General features: G+C 45.4%; 2 protein-coding genes across 2 annotated transcripts in view; one reads left to right on the top strand and one right to left on the bottom strand.

Moving 5' to 3' along the window:
* The window catches only part of Entpd5 (ectonucleoside triphosphate diphosphohydrolase 5 (inactive)), a 36,569-nt gene extending 35,478 nt beyond the window's left edge, over positions 1-1,091 (top strand). The window contains exon 16 of the mRNA XM_036206630.1: positions 613-1,091. Coding sequence (XP_036062523.1) covers positions 613-699 — 87 coding nt within the window. The 3' untranslated portion in view covers positions 700-1,091. The remainder of the gene's footprint in view (positions 1-612) is intronic.
* A 4,505-nt stretch (positions 1,092-5,596) lies between these two features.
* Coq6 (coenzyme Q6, monooxygenase) lies at positions 5,597-21,028 on the bottom strand. Its single transcript, XM_036206631.1, has 12 exons — positions 20,768-21,028; positions 16,850-16,984; positions 13,324-13,382; positions 12,555-12,678; positions 9,359-9,489; positions 8,647-8,754; positions 8,506-8,568; positions 8,115-8,222; positions 7,286-7,488; positions 7,096-7,211; positions 6,830-6,996; positions 5,597-5,843 (listed from the first exon to the last, which is right to left on the bottom strand). The coding sequence occupies exons 1-12, from the start codon at positions 20,940-20,942 to the stop codon at positions 5,814-5,816; spliced, it is 1,419 nt and encodes a 472-aa protein (XP_036062524.1). The 5' UTR covers positions 20,943-21,028; the 3' UTR covers positions 5,597-5,813.
* Between the last annotated feature and the right edge of the window lie 44 nt (positions 21,029-21,072).

Below are 21,072 nucleotides of genomic sequence, written 5' to 3'. Positions count from 1 at the left end.
ACCCACAGATGGACTCTTACATCCACACATAATTTAAAAAAAAAAAACAAAACTGAAAAATATTTTTTAAAAGATTTATTTTACAACAAATAGTTTATTACAGATGAAACAGAGGCTGCGTGTGCTGAAATCAGTGAGGAAGGAGTCTTACAAAACAATTTGATAAACACTAACCTCCTTTTCTATAATTGAGGGACCAGATCTAAAGTCCTGCCCAAAGCAGTAAAGGCTGAGCTATCAAGACAGTCTGGGGCTGAAGGCCTCAGCTGATTGTTACTAGTGCTTAAGGAACACCTGCTTATAGAGACTCAGAACGCTGAAGATGTGCTTTCCTATCCCAAATAGGCTCCCACCACTTGCAGACCCTTCCTACCACAGCCATGAACATTTCATTGTCATTGCTTTGTCAGATTAAGGAGCCCCCAGAAGCCTTTTCTCACAGAATCTCTCTAAAAATGTCTGCAAAGTACTGCTTGCTCGGCCTAAGGTGCTCAGGCCTGAGCGCGCTGGGCGGAGGGGCAGTTAGGGCTCCGCCACATGAGTGTTCTCTGTAGCTAGTTGCTGTCCAAAGGCCATGTTGGCTTACGTTGAAAATTTCTTCTTCTTCAACAGCTCACAAAGAAAGTGAACAACATAGAGACGGGCTGGGCCCTGGGGGCCACCTTTCACCTGCTGCAGTCTCTGGGCATCTCCAGTTGAGGCTGAGCGTGTCCTCTGAAGCCTGCATTTCTGAACAACTTTGTTTTTACAGGAAGGAGAGGACTTGGGCATTTTCTGAGCTACTCTGGGGAAAGCCCGGACTGAAACCCATTAGCCGGCTTTATTAGGAGGAAGGGAGGACTTTATAGATGAGTCTTGCCCCTTGAGCCTAGTGATATGGGCTTAATTAATTTTGCACATTTAATGTGAACATCTCCCTAACCACTTGGCAGGTGTAAGCTGTCACCAGAGTGTAAATCTTTTGAGATTCTTTATATGTCACAGAGTCCTGTGAGGGGGGGTGGAGAATGGGTTTGGAACTCCATGTTAGATTGGGAGTTCAGAGACAGGTCCTTGGGAACCAAAGGAAAAAAAATCTCATTTCAACCCTTGGAGTGCCTCATTCCTTTGAATGTGTTAGTTTTTTTTTTTTGTTTTTTTTTTTCTTAAAAGCTTAATGAAGTTGACTTACTAAAGTCCCATAACCTATCAATACTGGTTTTTTTTTTCTTCTTCCTACCCTTATTACACTCCCTACCCTAAAACCCAAGGTGAGAAATACCTGGTTTTGCTTCCCATCTGTAATTCAAAGAGAAGGGGGAAAGATGCCATATTAGAATTTGTGTGATCCAATGGCACAATAGATCAACCAGTTTAGAGCTTAGAGCTGTCCTGAGTATTTTATTTTTGATAGGGGTCATATTATGTTGCTCAGGCTGGCCTGGTACTATGTAACCCAGGTTGCCGTGAATAATCAATTCTTCTGCCTCAGTCTCCTGAGTCTTCATCTCATGTGAAATCTTAGCAAGATGGCGAGAGTACCTCTTAGCTGTGCCTAGATTAGAGATGTAAGAGGGCCGTGCGGTCGCAAGAGACAGCTGGTGCAGAGCATGGCTGCTGCTCACTTACTACCTTCTCAGTCCACTCTGGGGTTGGTGACCTCGCAGCCTTAGAGATGCATGCCTCCCAGGCCAGTGTGATTACGGTATGGTATGGTGACATGGCCCTAAACTTAGCATCCTTGTATTTCTGTGAAATACAACTGGACCTTAGTTTTGGTCTGTGATTAGAAGTTAGTGTGTGTACTATTCGAGTCTAAAGATTACCATCGCTTTCATGTGTCCTTCGGGGGTTGGGTTGTGGAAAGTGCTAGAGATTGAACCCAGGACTTCTTGCATGTTCAGCACAATGTGCTGCCACTCTGCTTTTACAGCAGTGCTCTCCTGCCTGGGTGACTTTAGCCACTATTTCCTCTATTTATTGTCAGCTCAGGATTTCCTATCTTTTCCAGTGGTACCCAACATTTGATCTGATTGGCTATTTTGGCCCATATCAGAACAAGGACTAACATTTCTAGAGAACCATGTTTTTCTCTCAGGCCACTCTTTGTGTTGAGGTTGAACACAGATCATGCATGCTAGCTAGGCATGGGTGCTCTACTACATCATAAAGTCATTATCTTAAAATTTTTACCAGGTGATGGTGGCGAGCACCTTTATTTGTAGCACTTGGAAAGCAGAGGCAGGTGGATCTCTTGAGTTTGAGGCCAGCCTGGTCTACAGAGTGAGTTCCAGGACAGCCAGGTATACACAGAGAAACCCTGTCTTTAAAAAAAAAAAAATCACCATGTCATTTCTTGTGTGACCATCCTTGGCTTGCCTCCTACGTGGTTTGTGGCGCCGTCTGCTGCTCAGCTCCTGCATCTTGGCACTTCACCCTGTCCTCCCTCCTCTTCTCTTTCCGGGGACGTCTCCACCTCCCCTAACTTGTAATTTTCACTCTTCACAAAGGATGGGAATATGCCTGGCCCCATGGCAGCCCCCGAGGAACCTTCTTTTTGAAGCCATTATATTGAGTCAATAAGTATTACCATCTGCTGTGTATAAAAATGTAGACAAATGTGCATATATCCCTGCACCCTCAGTTTTAGGGTTTTATTCTGTTTTGATTAAATGTGGAATTTTTCAGACTTTCACAATGAGAACATGTGTTGAGGCCGAGTTTCACTTTTGCTTAATTTAGCCTTGAGCTTCTTGGACACGAGTGATCCTTTCACCTTAGACTCCCAAGTATCGAAACTATAGGACGCCATGCTGAGCCTGGCTCCGACTTCTGTTACTAAGTGCACCTTCACTGCTTTAAAACAGTGCTCACCAGGCGTTGGTGGTGCACACACACCTTTAATCCCAGCACTCGGGAGGCAGAGGCAGGCTATCCCTCTGAGTTCGAGGCCAGCCTGGTCAACAGAGTGAGTTCCAGGACAGGCACCAAAACTACCCAGAGAAACCCTGTCTCAAAAACCAAAACAAACAAACAAAAAAACAAAAACAAAAACCCAAAAGAACAAAAACCCCAAACCAAACCAACTCAAAACAAAACCCCACAATCCCACAGTGCTCACACATAATGAAACAGATTTTCTACATTGGAAAGATAAAATCCAATTTCCTATGGAAGGCATACTCAGTGTCTCCCTAGCAGGCGTCTCCATCCAGCTCTGTTAAGTGTTTTCCGGCAGCTCCTTTCCACTTAGGATGTCACTGGTGTTTCCAGCTTGTTAGCTGAGTCCTACCTCCTTTCCTTCAGTCATCTGCTGTCTCCCACTCCAAAGCCTTCCAGACTTTGAAGATAACCAGTTTTATGCTTAAAAAAAAAAAAATACAGCAAACTTTCTAGACCGTTTACCATGTCTATTAAAAAAGTATTAAGTAGCCGGGTGGTGGTGGCGCATGCCTTTAATCCCAGCACTCGGGAGGCAGAGGCAGGCGGATGGATCTCCGTGAGTTCGAGGCCAGCCTGGGCTACCAAGTGAGTTCCAGGACAGGCACCAAAATTACACAGAAAAAACCCTGCCTTGAAAAACCAAAACAAAAAAAAAGTATTAAGCTAGTCACAGTCCACTAAATGCTGTCACAGTTGAGAGAAACCAAGCTGATTCCTCGGAGCAAGCTCTACAGCAGGCCTTACAGCACAGGCCTGTAATCCTAGCTACCTTGGAACTAAGGAAGGAGGATTGCTATGTAGCAAATTTGAGGCCAGTGGGCAACTCAGTAAGACACTCAAAAAGTTTTAAAAGGGAGAGAGGTTAGATTTCAGTGGGGCTGGAGAGATGGCTCAGAGGTTAAGAAGTTAAGAGGCTGCTCTTCCAGAGGTCCTAAGTTCCAATTCCCAGCACCCACATGGTGGCTCTCAACCACCTGTAATGAGATCTGGTGCCCTCTTCTGTGTATGTAAGATTTAAAAAAAAAAAAAAAAAAAAAAAAGATTAAAAAAAAAACCTTCAGTGGCCAAGTGTATTTAGCATCTCAGGTCTTAGATTCAATCTCCAGCACTAAATAAAGGAAGCAGACAGCTCCAACTGACAGATGAGTTCCCAGTGTTTCTACCACAGGTGGTATCTGAAGCCTCAGACACAGGCACCCTAGCTGTAAAGTGTGTACTCTTCCACAAACACCTTCCGGTTACCTTGGATATTGCCAGAACTCAAAGATGGGCTCTGACCTCAGAAATTTATCTGTATATATCCTGTTAATCTTGACCAGAGTCTGTTGATTTACCAGTTAGTTCTTTTAAATACAATTTGAGGGTCATAATTTTTTTAGGAGAAAAAAAAATGCCCTGGGCCTTTTTGTTTGAAACAAGTGTTTCTCTGTGTAGCCCTGGCTGGAGACCACGCTGGCCTCAAACCCAGAGATCTGTCTACCTCTACCTCCGTGAGTACTGGGATTAAAGGCATGTGCCACCATCACCCAGCAACATGGACCTTTTTTTTACTAAGGGGGTCCTATGTATTCTGATGTTGCTGGCAAGTTTCATCTGTGAAAATATATTTTCAATGCCTAGGATGTGATCTGGTACGTGGTGGATATTGTGTGTGTTATCACTATTCTATGAAGAATATCTGACTCACAGATGTCCTTGCAAAGTATGCCTTAACGTTCTCATCTCTGCCTCCCCCCCTCCCCCAAATATTGAAGAGTCAGTATTCTTATCAAGGCTGCCTTTTTTCAAAAGGTGACCTTGTCCTGAGAGTCTCAGTTTTTCTCAGGGTACATTTTCTGAGTTTACTGACATATTGCTTTGTACTAAGTTATCCACATGTTTAAAAATTTGCCCTGTTGCAACAGCTGTTTTATCCCTTCAAAAGCTATTCCAAAATACTTTAGATTAATTGAAAAGGAGACTTCCTTATTTCATCTTTTCAAAATAAGACTCCTGGGCAAGATGCTCTGTACAGTGTTCTTATCTAACATGGTAAAGCTCTCTTCTGGAGGCTTCTCTGGTGCTGTGCAGTAAGTGTTTCAAACCCCAAGTAATAAACCACTCCTCAGGCTGGACGGTGCAGCGCACACCTTTAATCCCAGCACTTGGGAGTAGAGCCAGGTAGATCTCTGTGAGTTTGAGACCAGCCTGGACTACAAAGCGAGGTCCAGGACAGGCACCAAAACTACACAGAGAAACCCTGACTCGAAGAACCAAAAAAAACCCACCACTCCTTGTTAGCCACCAACCACCACACATGTAAAGGTTGTTCCTGAGCCCTCTGCAGCTGTGTGTGCAGTGAGATTAATGTTTTATAATAACAGAATGGACAGAGAATGACATCACAGAGAGGAGTCGTAAACAAACCTGAAACTCGGTACTGTGATAAAGGCTACAGCATTAATAAGACCTGCTGTTACTTACCTTTGCTTCCCCCTTAAAGTCCACTGTACTTGGTCAAAGCAATTTGTATTTAATTGGCATGCCAGTGTCAATTTTAAAACAACAATCTAACAAAAGTGTATCAACTATTTCTAATCTTGCTCTGTCAAGGTAATTGTATACATTTCTGACCAGCATTACAGTACTCTGTGTAGCAAGGATTGTTACCAAGTGAAGCCAGGGAGACAGCATCTCAGTGATTTGTTTGTTTAGTAATAAAAGACGCCTTTCAACCCAATAGTTTCCCTTTCTTTTAGCTCAGTCACTGTTTTGGCTCCACAGACCCATAAGCAGAAGAGGGAAAGAGACACAAGTTGATCTAGGGTAAACTGATCAACCATCGTGGAAACGCAGGTGATGGTCAAGATAGATGTTCTTTGCCGTCCACACGATCTCCAGGAGAGGAGCGCTCACTTGCTGGCAAAGGCCATTATCTGATCCTGGAGAAAAAGGAAAGGGTGAGTGAGACTCGGTCACTGTAGGTGAGAGGACAGTGACCTGATGGTGAGGTAGCCAAGGTGACTGAGGGAGACACTCCTCCCAGGAGTCCCTGCTTTCTTTCAGCTCTAAGGACAGATCTGGTAAGGACTCAGCAGGTAAAAGCACTTGCCACTCAAGCCTGACAGCCCAAGTTCAAGGACTGTAAGGGAACCTCCCATGTTTGCTGTGGCATGTGCTCACAGGAGTACATGCACCTGAGGAAGCCAGAAGAGGGTGGAGGGTGTCAGATACCTGCTGTGAGCCATCCAGCATGGGTGCTGGGGACTGAGCTCTGCAAGAGCAGCAAGCACTCTTTGTTAATCTATTTATTTATATCTGTATGGGTGTTTTGCCAGCTCGTACCACATGCATGCCTAGTACACTCAGCCAGAAGGCACTGGATCCCTTAGGACTGGAGTTACAGACAGCTGTGAGCTACCATGTGGGTGCTGGGGATTGAACTAAGGTCCCTCTGGAAGAACAGCCAGTGCTTTTAACCACTGAGCCTTCTCTCCATCTCTCAGCCCTGTATTCTTAAGCCCTTCCTACATGTTTCCAGTTATTGCCGAGGCATCACCAAACCCAGCAGGTACTCTTATTCATAACCAGCTGAGAAAGTAGAGCAGGTATGGTGGCTGGGCATGGCAGCACATGCCTTTAATCCCAGCACAGAGCAGGCATAGGTAGACAATCACTATGAGTTCAAACAGTCTGGTCTACCTAGCCAGTTCCAGGCTAGCCAGGGCTATATACTAAGATATATATATATATATATATATATATATATATATATATATATATATATATATATATATATATATATATATCTCAAAAATAACTACAATAAAAAATGTTATAAGCCAGAAAATGAGTTCAAAGACATTTCGAATTTCTGCAGTCCTTCTCAGTACGGAAAAATGTTGGAGAGCTCTAGGTGGCCACTTACTTTGAGAGGAGATACTGCGTGAGTTGCCTGCAAGGCCCATGTCCTGAGCAGTACCAGTGGAGTGGCACTGGTGGAATAGAGCCTTTTCAGTAGGTCAGTAGCAGCCAGAAGAGCAGTATTGTGGCGCTGTCTGTCTGTTTCATAGCCTGTGAGGTGGCTCATGGAACCTGGAGTTAAAAAGGAGGAGGAAAGGTCAACCCCCCCCCCCAGCAGACACTCCCACATCTTGTGACCTTTACATGATGTCAGGGTACCTGAACCCTTACCTAAGTCCTTCCCATTGAAGGCAGCTGTACTGAGATGACGAACCAAGCTGGAAATATCTCCGAAGCCCATGTTGACGCCTTGTCCTGCAAGTGGATGGACTCTGTGGGCTGCATCACTAAGAACAAAGCAGCATTCAGGTGTGGCCTCCGGCAACACAGAAAGGAGAGGCCTGCTCCATCACAGTCTTACCCAATGAGTGCCACCCGAGGCCGGACGTACTCAGCAGCATGGCCCAGCCCCAGAGGAAAGAGGGCTCTGCTTTTAGCATCCACCTTGGCTATACTTGGGGGCAACTGACGAGCTGAGACCTTCGTGGGCTTCAGAAGGGAGACAACGTAGTTCAACATGGTGCTGGCAGAGTCGACGAAGTCTGTGTGGTTAGCATCACTCCACTGGATACCATCAGCCCCCAAATGGTGAAATTTGATTAGTGACTAGTAAACAATTAAAAATCCAAAGAACCCCCTTTTATAAGCAAAGCCATGGGTAATGCTACCTAACGTGCCTAAACTGATCTTGTTCATGAGGGACAAACCCCTTAAAACACATGCCAAGATCTCTCCCAGCATTCCTTGCAGGTTTTATTTAGGATCATGCCGAAGTATTTCTGGGCTGGCCCCTGACTGGAATTAAACTTTACCTTTACTAGTCCCCAGCAATAGGCACCGACTAGCTAAAGTGCAGCTCACCTTGTGCTACCCTGCCTCTGAGCTTGGGTGAGGCCCAGAGCAGCTCTGAAGCCTCTGTTCCCGTGTTGCCCTCTGCATGCGTTCGTCTGTTCTCCCACTTGACTGCGCTTCCGAACAGTCTGTCTCCAGAGCCTCGGACTCGGGAGGCACGACTCCAGAGCTGCTTTGCTGCACAGGAATGCAGGCCTTTCCAGCAGCCCACAGCTTCTATGTTTTGCATCCCCTGTATGCCCTCACTGAATCTAAACCAAGGCCTGGACTCACTAAGGGAAGCTGCACGATCACACCTTTTTCCTCATTACACCAGTAGCTGGACAGGTGATACTCACAAAGGCGGAGTTGATGGCATCCACGAACTCTTCCTCGTCCATGCTGACCAGCTCTGCTGCATGGTCATGGGATGTGGACCAAACCAAGGAACTCAAGGTATCTGAGAGCTATATCAAAAGAGAGCATCAGCCTGGTGTGGTGGCACATGCCTGGAATCATAGCATACTGCAGGATGAGTGTTAGGCCAGCCTGGGGTATAGCTCTCAAAAAAACCAAGAGCAATCAAAACCTGCCTCTTCTGAACTTTGGCCTTTTCAAGCATAAAGGAAACTGAGAAAAGGAAGCAATGCACAACCAGAACACAGTCCCTTTACACCAGGCTGAAGGACAGTGAGGTTCCAAAGTCCAAGGCTGGCTACCTTTGAGCTAACTGGCCAGAGGCTCTCTTACCGGGAGCAGAGCAATAGGCCCAGAGGGGAGAAATCTCTGCCAGGCTACGTTGTTTTCTGTGGCCTAGAATAAAAGGAAAGGTCTTGTAAGGGCCACTGAGTGCTCAGGACAAGGTCCTCAGATGGCGACTCCAGAGCTCACCTCTGATAAGTGCAGAGTGGCCACCACAGCAGACTGGTCATAGGTCCAGCTGACATTCTGGATCCCAGCAGCTTGCCTTACTCCTGAGTTGTGCCCATCAGCACCAATCTGCAGAGACATAAGAGCCTAAGTCTTAGGACCACTACAAAATCAAACTGCTCCAGTTTCTTCGCCCCTTGGTCTACTTCCAACTGGAGTGGGCAACTGTGAGGCCTGCCCCTCACAGCCCTACAGGGACAGCAGCCTGTGCTAATGGAGCCGAAGGGGCTATCTGAAGCAAGAGGTGCCAGCACCTGCCGTATTCAACCAGAGTCTCTGGACCCACACGCTAGAAACGTCAGGCACAGAGTGGGCACTGGGGTTTAAAAGAAGCAGCTGGTGAGCAGAAACAGAGAAATGAGAAAATGAGAGCCACAGGAGATGAACGGCACAGGGACTTGACTTCTGGGACAGAAAGAACACAGCCTGAGCTTCTAGCACTCCTGTTCCATCCTGTCCTGGGAGGCCTGCTAGCCTATCCGAAGCTGGCCCACCGAGGTTGCTTCCCATACAGGAGGTGGAAGACCATCTTAGCTCAGGCTGCCTTGAACAGAGGCTGGTCACTCTATAAACAATAACCTAACATCAACCCATGGTTCCCATCTGAAAAGACAGACTAGAATGTAAGGTGCAGACATGCAAGACCCCTGACAAAGGAAGAATCTTCAACTACCAACAGTTTGGTCTGGAGGGTGCTGCCATCACCTAGGGTAATATTGACCCAAGGGCTGGAATCTGCCATGGAAAACGGGCCAGGCCAGGCATAGCCAACAGCTTTGCTCCTGTAGAGAACCTTCACCCGATCTGGAGAAGTCAAAAGAGAAAGAAGCAAACCATCAGAAAGGTGGGTAAAGGACTGTGTACAGACTGTAAGTAGCTTCAAAGCAAGTTCCCTGGACAGCCCTGCCCTGTCCTTCACTGACAAGCAAACAAAGCAAGATCTAAAAGTAACTCAAAGGATTAACACTCTGGCCCAGGAACTGCTGGTAAGAGTAGAAGCCAGGAAAAACTCAGTGTCAAAAAGTAAAAAAGAGAGCACTAGCCGGGCACAGTGGCGCACACCTTTAATCCTAGCAGAGGCAGGTGCATCTCTATGAGTTTGAGGCCAGCCTGGGCTACACAGGAGTTCTAGGCTAGCCAGAGCTACACAGTGAAATCCTGACTCAACACCCCAACCCCCACCACACATGAGAGAGAGAGAGAGGGAGAGAGAGAGAGAGGGAGAATTTTGGCCTAAGGCTCTTCTCCTGGTTTCACTGTGCATCTGAACAGGGGTGGGAGTAGGGTGGGGGGTGGGGGTAGGGGGTGTAACACAGGTGGACATATGTGTTATACTGCAAAAGATTTTCTTCTTGGGTGCTAACTGATAGTTACATGGGGGAAATAAATTCCTGTACGATCACAGGGATGATGGCTACAGGTGACGGTGATGTGGGAGGTCAGTGGAAAAGCACTTCCCAACGTGCTCAATCCCAAGTAACACACACAGAGATTCTGGTGATGGAGCCTAAAGCCTTACACACTAGACCACTGATCTACCACTGAGTTATACCACCAGTCCTAAATTTTTTTGTTTTTGTTATTTTGTTTTTTTTTTCGAGACTGGGTTTCTCTGTGTAGCCCTAGCTGTCCTGGACCTCACTCTGTAGACCAGGCTGGCCTCAAACTCACAAAGATCCGCTTGCCTCTGCCTCCCGAGTGCTGGGATTAAAGGCATGCGCCACCACTGCTGCCCAACCCTAAATTATTTTTCAAAGCTAGATGGTGGCCCATTACATGGATGAATGAACAACATCCCATATAAAAACCTGATAAGCTGGGCATGGAGGCGCATGCCTCTAGTTCTAGCATTTGGGAAGTACCAATAGGAAGACCAGAAGCTAAAGGCTAGCCAGAGGGAGCTGGAGAGATGGCTCAGTGGTTAAGTGCACTGGTTGCTCTTCCAAAGGTCCTGAGTTCAATTCCCAGCACCCACATGGTGGCTCACAACCATCTGTAATGAAATATGATGCTCTCTTCTGGCCTGCAGGCATACACGCAGGCAGAACACTGTATACATAATAAAAACACTCTTTAAAAAAAAAAAAAAAAGGCTAGCCAGAGCTACATAGTGAGTTCAAACTCAGCCTGGGCTACATGAGATCCTTTATTAAGAAAAGCAAAACTCAGGGCTGGAGAGATGGCTTAGAGGTTAAGAGCACTGACTGCTCTTCCAGAGGTCCTGAGTTCAATCCCCAGCAACCACATTGTGGCTCACAACCATCTGTGATGAGATCTGGTGCCCTCTTCTAGCCTGTAGACATACATGCAGGCAGAGCATTGTATACATAATAAATAAATAAATCTTAAAAAAAAGAAGAAAAGCAAAACTCATAATTGCTTCTAGTTTTTCCTCTCACTTGATTCCCAAGATATTATACATAGAGTAACATATATCTCCTAAGTAGTTTATATCCAGAATATTCAAGGAACTCTTCTAACTAAAAACCGAAAAGATAAATGACCCATTTTTAATGTGCAAAAGATTTTCAATAGACATTCCGCTAAAGCAAATATACAACTAGGTTAATGAAATCAAAAGTACAACAGGCCGTACCAGGACAGCTGTAACCTAAAAGAAAGCAAGCACTGAGAAGGGCGTGGAGAAACTGAGCCACTTCAACCAGGGGAAGTGAATGATGCATCCAGAAAAGAGTTTGGCAATTCCTCAGAATGTCCAATACAGAACATTATTATATGACTGCAACTCCACTTCCAGTGTCCAACCAGGATAATGAAAACACATGATGCTAGGCTGCTGGTGCAAGCCACGTGTGAGGCCGAGACAAGCAGTTATAACTTAGAGCCTGTCTGGAATACAGAGTGAGATTAAGTCCAGCCTGAGCAACTTAGTGAGACCCTGTCCAAAACAAAAAGTAAACAGAAAGCTGGGAAAACAGCTGAGGGGTAGAGAGACTGCCTAGCTTTCAAGACCCTGCATGCAGTCCTGAGTCCTGGAGAAAACACAAAACAACAAACCGTCCATCACACAAAACAGTCACAACACTATTCAACTGCCAAAAGTGGAAACAACCCAAATTCTATTAACTGATGAATAACTACAATCTGATATATCTATACAACGAAACACTATTCATCAATACAAAGAGGAGTATTACTAGTTGATACTACAATGTGACTGAATCTCAAACCATGCTGGAGAGAGATCTAACCCACTAATCAATGGAGTGATTCCCTTATCTGAGAAAAATAAAAGCAAATGTTCGAATGAGGACGGGTGGTGGTGGTGCATGCCTTTAATCCCAGCACTTAGGAGGCAGAGGCAGGCGGATCTCTGTGAGTTCGAGGCCAGCCTGGTCTACAGAGTGAGTTCCAGGAAAGGTGCAAAGCTACACAGAGAAACCCTGTCTCAGGAAAAAAAAAAAAAAAGAATGAGGAATGACAGTAAGTAGGTGTGAGGTTTTCTTCTGAGTGATGGAAACATTCTAAAGGATTCCGTGGCAATAGCTGCACAAGTCTATAAATACACTGAAAGTCTCTGAGTTACACGTAAAATAGGAGAATTGTTTGGTATAAGTTTTTTAAAATAAAGATGGTAAAAAGAAAGGTAAATCCTAAAACGATCTCATCATATTCTTTTTCTTTTTTTGGAGACAAGACTATGTATCCCTGGTTGGCCTGGAACTCATTATGCAGTCCTGGCTGGCTTCAGCTCACAGAGACCCCTGCCTCTGCCTCCCCAGTGCTGGCATTAAAGGTGTGCACCACGCCTGGCCAGAGGCTATTCAGTATCTCTCAAAGGGTCTTTTCTTTAGCAAGTACAGAGGCAATCACCTCCCAGAAAGGAATGGAGCCAGCAGCTCGCCCACCTGCCACGGCCTCCAGCTGCTTGGTGAGAGCATGCATGATGATGTCATTTTCCACTATGTAGCCCATGTCATCTAAGTTATCCCTGTCAAACATGATCAGGGCCTCTGAGCAGGAGTCCCACACCTGCAAACACAAAAGAAAAAGGCATTAACTCTAAAGGAAATCCAACCCAATTCCAACCCAAAGCTGAATGTGGCTTTCCAGAGCGAGAGGCAGCACATCACAGTCTGTCAGCCAAAGCGAGATCCAGGACAGGCGCAAAGCTACACGGAGAAACCCTGTCTGGAAAAACCAAAGATGGCAGGCAGGACATAAGTGAGAAGACTCAGAGCCAAGAATGGTGGGCATGCCTGTAAGACTGATCAGGCAAGCCTCAGCTACACAAGTTCAAGACAAGCCTGGACACCTGAGCCCTTACCTCAAAAAGATAAATTAATTCATTAAAAAGTAAGCTGATTCTCAGGCCCCACACTGAATTTAATTATCTATCTATTTATTTATTTATTTATTTATTTATTTATTTATTTTTAGGACAGGGTTTCTGTGTGTAGTTTTGGAGCCTGTCCTGGATCTCACTCTGTAGTCCAGGCTGGCTTCAAACTCACAGAGATCCGCCTGGCTCTGCCTCCTGAGTGCTGGGATTAAAGGCAAGCGCCACCACCACTTGGATTAAATTTTGATTCATAAAAAGCCCAGAGAAATAGGATTCTAACAAGGTAACATGAGACAGACAAAGATATCCTGACAAAGTTAAGGGAAAGGAAGCACCTGCATCCGCCGGAAAGCTTTGCACCGCATATTGCAGATGTGGTCCCATGCACCAAAACCTACAAAAGAAACACAGAGACCTCACATGGACCTGGGCCCCCTTTTGTCTCTTCATCCTTTTAAGTAGGAGGTTATTTTTAGTGTTCTCCAAATACAGAAGGGAAAAACTCTGCATGCTGTTAGGGACTGTAGGGAAATGGGGCTAGCTAAAGAAACCCACCCTGACTGTAGAGCCCAGAACCAGAGAAAGAAACACAGCCTGGGTCTGGGACCTGAGCCAGAGAAAGAAACACATTATTCCTAAACCCAGAACCATGGAAACATGCCCTGACTCTGAAACCAGTATCAAAGAAACATTCTTGGTCCCTAGAATCAGAGCCAGTGAAAGGAATATGCCCTGGCCTTAGAATTAGAGTCCAAAAACTAAGGCCAGTGAAGGAAACAGCTTGTCTCTGAGATCAGGGCCATATCTCTGCCCCAACCCACAAAACTAACCAATCCTGAGCAGAAAAAACTAACCAATCCCTGGTTGACTCTGACCCTAAGAGACCCTATATAAACCACCCTGCCTGGTCAGTTGTGGGCTGTTCTCTCCACCCTGATAGAGGCAACCACTCTCTTGGACTCCTCCTCCCCAAAGAAATAGATTTCTCAAAAGAGTTTTGGGTGTGAAGATCTTTCATTCACCAGCATAGAGAAGATTGCTAAGTTCCATAGTGGACTGAGCAGATAAAAAAAAAATCTTGCTGAGATGTTAGGAGACTGAGCCAGGGGGAAGCAGAAAAAGTAACACTTTTTGCCAGAGCCAGAGGAGATTGCTACATTTCTGCAGGGGTTTCCCCTTTTGCAGAGTGAAGCAAAAGAAGCAACATCTTAGGCAGAGAAGAAGCAGAGCTCTGCTAGGAAGCCCCTTAAGAGGGGGCTGAGCGAAGCTCAGCTACAGCAGCTCTCCAGGAGAGGAGCAGAATTACTATACCCTGCTGGGAGACCACCCCCCTCCACAGGGATATAGCCTGACTCCCGAACAGTCAGGGTACCCTTCCCTGCTGAGCTGCTGTCCTAGCAGCTCCAGGCCTGACTCTCCCTAGTAGTCAGAACACCTTCCCTTCCAGGGCTGAGCTGTCTCAGAAAACCGAACCACTACCATCCTTTTTCCTTACTAGCTTAGAAACTTAGAAACATTCTAAAGACTTGTTTTTTTCAACTCTTCCTGACACTGAGTAGATTTGTGCTTTCAAGAAATATTTACAGGTTGGGGATTTAGCTCAGTGGTAGAGTGCTTGCCTAGCAAGCACAAGGCCCTGGGCTCCATCCTCAGCTTAAAAAAAAAAAATTTACAACCAGGTGGTGGTGGCGCACACCTGTAATCCCAGCACTCGGGAGGCAGAGCCAGGTGGGTCTCTGTGAGTTCAAGGCCAGCCTGGGCTACAGAGCTAGTCCAGGACAGGCTCCAAAGCTACAGGGAGACCCTGTCTCGAAAAACCAAAAAAAAAAAAAAAAAAAAAAGAAAGAAAGAAATATTTACTTGGGGCTGGAGAGATGGCTCAGAGGTTAAGAGCACCGACTGCTCTTTCAGAGGTCCTGAGTTCAAATCCCAGCACCCACATGGTGGCTCACAACCATCTGTAATGAGATCTGGTGCCCTCTTCTGGCCTGCAGTCATATATGCGGTATACATAATAATAAATAAATAAATAAATCTTTTTTTTTTTTTTAAGAAATACTTATTTATTAAATTTTATTAAGTATTTATTTACCAAGGGCCAGTTATAATTTTAGGTCCAGATCAGACCAAACAAATTCTCCATGCAGCAGATATTTTAGCTGGAGAGATTGTGGAGACCCACAGAGGTCTAGATTCCTAGTGAGACCTTACTCATGGTCAGAGACTCTGAGCTTGCTTTACCCAGCAGAGATGCATAATGGGAATGGTTTGGCTACAGGCGTGTTTTCCAGGTATGTGGAAGTGTCTACACTTGCCTATAAGTTGTGCTTTGATCTTGCAAGGGGGAGGTCTTTTGCCTCTCCCCTTGGCATATTATAAAAAGCCCTTTTGAATAAACTTCGAGGCTGTTGGGTATTGCTCTAGGCCCCCCTGAAGCTATCCTGTGTCTTTGTCTTTCTCCTCATCTAGGTCTATCTTTCTATCTGATATTTCCTCATTCCTCTCTTCTCCACCCAAGAATCCTTTGAAAGGTGGATGAAGATCAGAGCTGGATTCCTACAGACTCCCACAAGAACAGACAACATGAACATGAACATAATATAATGTCAGGTAGAACTTCATTAATAAACTGTAGGACTGAGCATGGTGGCGCATTCCTTTAGTCCCAGCTCTTGGGAGGCAGAGGCAGGCGGATCTCTGTGAATTTGAGGCCAGCCTGGTCTACAGATGAGTTCTAGGACAGAGAAACCCTGTCTTAAGAAACTTAAAAAAAAAAAAAAAGAAAGAAAGAAAGAAAGAAAGAAAGAAAGAAAAATATGTAGGAACTGAGGTAGCTTCATTCTCAAATAAAATCACTGGGTTTCATCCCTAGCACCACATAAAATGGTATAGTGATACCTCACATCATCCCAGCAGATGGGAGGTGGAAGCAGAGGGACCAGCATTCAAGCTCAAGTTCAAGGCCAGATCTTTGAAAAAAGAAAGGAAGCCAGGCTGTGGTGGCGCACATCTTTAGTCCTAGCACTCTGGGAGGCAGAAGCAGGCAGGTCTCCAAGTTCAAGGCCAGCCTGGTCTCCAAAGCAAGTTTCAGGAAGCTAAAGCTAGAGAAACCCCTTCTCCAAAAACCAAAAATAAAGAAGGAAAAAAAAAAAAGAGTGCTGGAGAGATAGATGGCTCAGAGGTTAAGAGCACTGACTGTTCTTCTAAAGGTCCTGAGTTCAATTCCCAGCAACCACATGGTGGCTCACAACCATCTCTAAGGAGATTGGCGCCCTCTTCTGGCCTGCAGGGATATGTACAGTCAGAACACTGTATACATAATAAATAAGGGCTGGGGATTTAACTCAGTGGTAGGACACTTGCCCTGGGTTCGATCCTCAGCTGAAAAAAAAAAAAAAAAAAAAAGCAAGCAAGCTGTAAAGCTATAAAGTGACTGAAGAGTTGAATTCTAGATAGAGTGGTGTCAGATAGGGCAGCCTTGAGGTGGGGAGTACCACGAAGTACAAACAGAAAGACAATTCATCTACACCACCCCCAAAAAAGGCCATTAAAATGGGACTCCCCAGCCCTCTTGAGGACTGACTTGGACTAGCGTGAATGTAGTAGCCCAAATAATAATAGTCTAACATCATAAAAGAGGGGGACATGATGGATGCACATGTCTCAAGATGTCCTCTCCAGACCAGGACTTGACACAATGTCCACTTCAGCAGTCCTGTCGTCAACTATGACCACTACCAAGCTCACCTGCTCACTCCCCACTGTGAGCTTGCTCTCACATGCTCTAGTGGCTGCCCTATGTCCTATGGGGAAGCCGAGAGGAAAGGAGGCAGGACCCGGGGTACAGCCTCTCCGACTCACTACTGAGAAGGGTTGCAGAACCAGGGGAGATGGAGCTGACTCGGTTGCTGTAAGTGTCTGACAACTTCTCCAGCACTTTCTTTGGACCCGCTTCCAGCAACAGGATTTTCTTGTCACGAAAATGAATATCATGTCCTAAGAAAGAAAAAGAATTGACACTTAAAGCATTTTAGGAAAGCCAAGGATTTAATTACGTAGTAGGGCAACTACAACTACCAAGGATGTGCTGCCCACTTCTAAAGGCCAGGATTTTGAAAGTTTTCATCATTAAGAAAGAGTAAGTGTTTAAGGAAATGTTTAACAGATTTGACGTATACAACGTATATATGTATCAAAACATTACAAGGCACACCATTAATAAGTGTAATTTTTATGTTTCAAGTCTTCAATTAGAAACAAATATAAACCAGCTATGGTAGCTCACACCTGTAATCCTAGCACCTGGAGGCTACGGTAGGAAGGTGGCCATGATTTTGCAGTCAGCCTAGGCTACAGAATGAGAACCTGTCTCAAAACACAAAACAGCCGGGCGGTGATGGTGCACACCTTTACTCCCAGCACTTAGGAGGCTAAGGTAGGTGGATCTCTGTGAGTTCGAGGCCAACCTGGGCTACAGAGTGAGTTTCAGGACAGCCTTGGCTACACAGAGAAACCCTGTTTCAAAAAACAAAACAAAACAAAATGGAAAAAAAGAAAAAAAAAGATTAACTAGTCTCTTAGCCTTAGAAATAAATTTCTAAGCTGGGGATATAGCTCAGTGGTGGCATGTCTGCCTATCAAGTTTGAGGTCCTAGTTCATTCTTCAATACTGCAAAAATAATACTTCCAATTACCTAGCAGGGAAAAAAAAAAACCACTATCCTAAGCAATAACATAATCCACCATTTCATTAGCCACCCTCCACACAACTGTACAGCGTCTCCAGACAGTTCACTACATGTCACACAAAGAAGCAAATAATGGAAAAATTTATTAGTAGCAAGTAGAATTCCCTAGGCAGGAAGAATAAAAAATTTGTAGCCATCTATTTCTTAACCTCGGATTGAACTCACTAAAACTGAAACTTTATGACCCTTGATGCATACAGCTCAACAGGACAGCAGCTTCTCAACAACAGGACAGCACAGCTTCTCAACAGGACAGCACAGCTTCTCAACAGGACAGCACTAGCTTCACATGAGCAAGGCCTGGGGTTTGTCCCTTAGGCTGTGGTTGAGCACGTTCACACACACAGGAGAAAGTGAGGAGGGGGGATTAGAACAGAAACATAGAACAGTGGAGTATTTTACGGAAACAAATTCACTGCAGTCTCAAGATAGAATAAAGAATTTCCTATTTAGGGACTGGAGAGATGGCTCAGTGGTTAAGAGCACTGGCTGTTTGTTCTTCCAGAGGACCTGAGTTCAGTTCCTAGGACCCATATGGTGGCTCACAACCATCTTTAATGGGATCTGGTGCCCTCTTCTGGTGTGCAGGCAGAACACTGTATACATAATAAGTAAATAAATCTTTAAAAAGTATTATTTAAAAAATACTCTACAAACCCGATTCTAAAGCATCTGTAGTGAAAACTGGAACTTGGAAATATTGTTACTGGGAGCAGGCCGCAGCAGTCTCCTCAGTATTGGAGGAAGCTAAGAACTAGAGGTAATCTGCTACTGGCAATAAAGGTGTTACAAAGAAATAATGTGGTTGGGCGGTGGCAGTGGCAACAGACACCTTTAATCCCAGCACTAGGGAGCCAGAGGCAGGCAGATCTCTGAGTTCGAAGCCAGCCTGGTCTACAGAGGGAGTTGCCAGGACTACACAGAGAAACCCTGTCTCGAATACCAAACCAAAACACCAAAACCAAACAAAAAAGAATTAGATTTCTAAACACATTGTAAAACTCATCCAGGTGATATATTTTATTTATTAACTATTTAATGTGACTTTTTTTTTTTTCTTTTCAGAGCTGAAGCCTGAACCCAGGGCCTTGAGCTTACTAGGCAAGTGCTCTACCACTGAGCTAAACCCCAACCCCATGACTTTTTTAAAATGAAAAAAACACCTAGAAATAATGTAAGAAGGCCTGGTGTAGTAATGTACACCTGTATTCCTGGCCACTCGGGGACTCAGGCAGGGATGTTGCTTGAGCCCAGGAGTAGGAGGCTTGAAATAAAAAGAACGGTATATTACTAGAATGGATTGAAATGTACTTGAAAAATTATGCAGGAACTGTTCCCAAACCCAAATGTGAGAGGGATCTACAAGCCTGAAACATAAATTAGTTGTATGAAGAAGAAGAATAATAAAGGAAAACAGAGTGGACTTAAAGGGAAAAATTAATCAAAGCCTACATGAATTAGGAGTGTGCTTGGAATCCCAGCTTCAGAAGGCAGAGGCAGGGAGGGGCTCACTTGAAGTTCCAGGCCAGCCATGGATACAGAGTAGAATCTTATTTCAAACAAAAACCTATTGGAAATGTCTTAATCACATATTTTTGTTTCTTTGGGTGGGGTTTTTTGTTTTTTTTTTTTTTTTTGACAGAGGGTTTTATGTATCCGATGCTGATCTCAATCAAACGAACATGACTTTGAACTTCTGATCCTCCTCCCACTACCTTCCAAGTGCTAGGATCACAGGCATTTACCCCCATGCCTTTTAGCACCCTGACTTTTAACAGTCACTCCTGAGTTTTAAAATGGACAGAGAAGGAAACAATTCCTTACAGAATTGTGTGTGAATGTCAATAAGAAGGAAGCAGTGCTGCCCTCCCTCGCTGTGACACCGGGGAACAGCAGAACAAACCAAACACTCACAAATACCTACCACAGGAGCAAGCCACCAAAACATGAACCCTAAGTTTCAAAGGGACCGGAAATGGTGGCACACAATGCCTGCACTTGGTAAATATAGTCAACATCATCGGTCATTGGGGAAAGACAAACACAAACCACTTCCTTCCCACAAACACAAAGACTGTAGGTAGTGCTGTCACGGTCTGGAGAAACTGGAGCATTCCTGTACTCTCCATGGCAATGTAAAGTGGTACATTCTCTCCAAGTCTGGCAGTTCTTCAAAACATTAGTTACCACATAACCCGGAGGTTCCACCGGTGAGAACAGACTCAAGGTAACTGACACTACGCCTACACCAAAGCTTGCACACACAGAATGTTCCTGAAAGTATGACCTGTTATAGGCCAAAGTAAAAACAAATCAAACGTTCATCCGTTGACAAATGGGCACATACACACAATCGAGTATTGCTTCAGCCCTCAAAGAGAACGTCCTTCTGATACATGCTGCAACATGGATTAACCTTGAAAACACTAAGTATATGTCCACTTACATCCAACTATCCAGAAAGGGCAAATCTACAGACAGAAAATTGGAGAGTCGCTGTCTAGGGCTGTGAAGAAATGGAGTAACTTATGAGTTCCAAGATTTGTTTGTTTTGCTTTTTAGAGCAGAGGTAATGTACTAAAAACTCATTGTGGTGACTGTATAGCTCTGCGGATGTACTGAAAACTCATTGGACCGCATGCTTGAAGTGGGAGGATTTATACCGATGTCAACAGTTATCTTAGACCGCTTCAGGGTCGGGCGCAGTGGTGCACGCCTTTAATCCCAGCACTCAGGAGAAAGAGGCAGGCGCAATCTGAGTTCTAGTCCAACCTGGTCTACCATCCGATACCACCAGGCCTGATGCCTCCCATAGTGCTCATAAATCCTGGGCAGTTGCCAAGCGTCGGATTGACTTAGAAGGCTCACCCACTTTTCCCATGAAGCATCGCGCTCATTCCCGTGGGCCCGAGGGCTCCGCTGGGAGGGTAGCGAGCAAACCACCAGGGGAGGCACGCGTGGTTTTTTAGTATGGCGTCCCGACTCCCACTCGGAGCAGCCCGGCTCCCCGCCACTGTCGAGATGCACCTACCCAAGGCACAAGCCATGGCAGCGCCCACCAGGCCTCCTCCTGACACTACCACATCGTACACGGTGTCTGCCGAGGAGCCGGCCCATCGCCGACAGGCAACCAGAGGGCCTAGTCCCGCAGGAGTCCACCAGCGGACGCACAGCAAGCGGGCCATCGAGCCAACGCGCGCCGCCATAGCGACTCGCGCCTGCGCCTGAAGCCTGGACTCCCCACCGACCTAACACGGATAGTGCTTCCGGGGCAGTGTCCTTCTACCCTGTGCTGCTCAGCCCTGTCTTCAGAACCGGAAATAAAATGCGCGAGGA

The sequence above is a fragment of the Onychomys torridus genome, chromosome 14 (genome assembly GCF_903995425.1).
Source record: "Onychomys torridus chromosome 14, mOncTor1.1, whole genome shotgun sequence".
Lineage (NCBI taxonomy): Eukaryota > Metazoa > Chordata > Mammalia > Rodentia > Cricetidae > Onychomys > Onychomys torridus.
Note: the sequence above shows the minus strand (reverse complement) of the source record. Positions and strands in the feature narration are given on the sequence as shown.

Coding starts and splice junctions, on each gene's coding strand:
- Coq6 (XM_036206631.1), bottom strand. CDS start 20,942: ATGGCGGCGCGCGTTGGCTCGATGGCCCGCTTGCTGTGCGTCCGCTGG. Junction 8,223..8,505: donor GGCCTATTGCTCTGCTCCCG/GTAAGAGAGCCT, acceptor CTTTTGATATAG/CTCTCAGATACCTTGAGTTC. Junction 7,489..8,114: donor ATGCCATCAACTCCGCCTTT/GTGAGTATCACC, acceptor GATGGTATCCAG/TGGAGTGATGCTAACCACAC.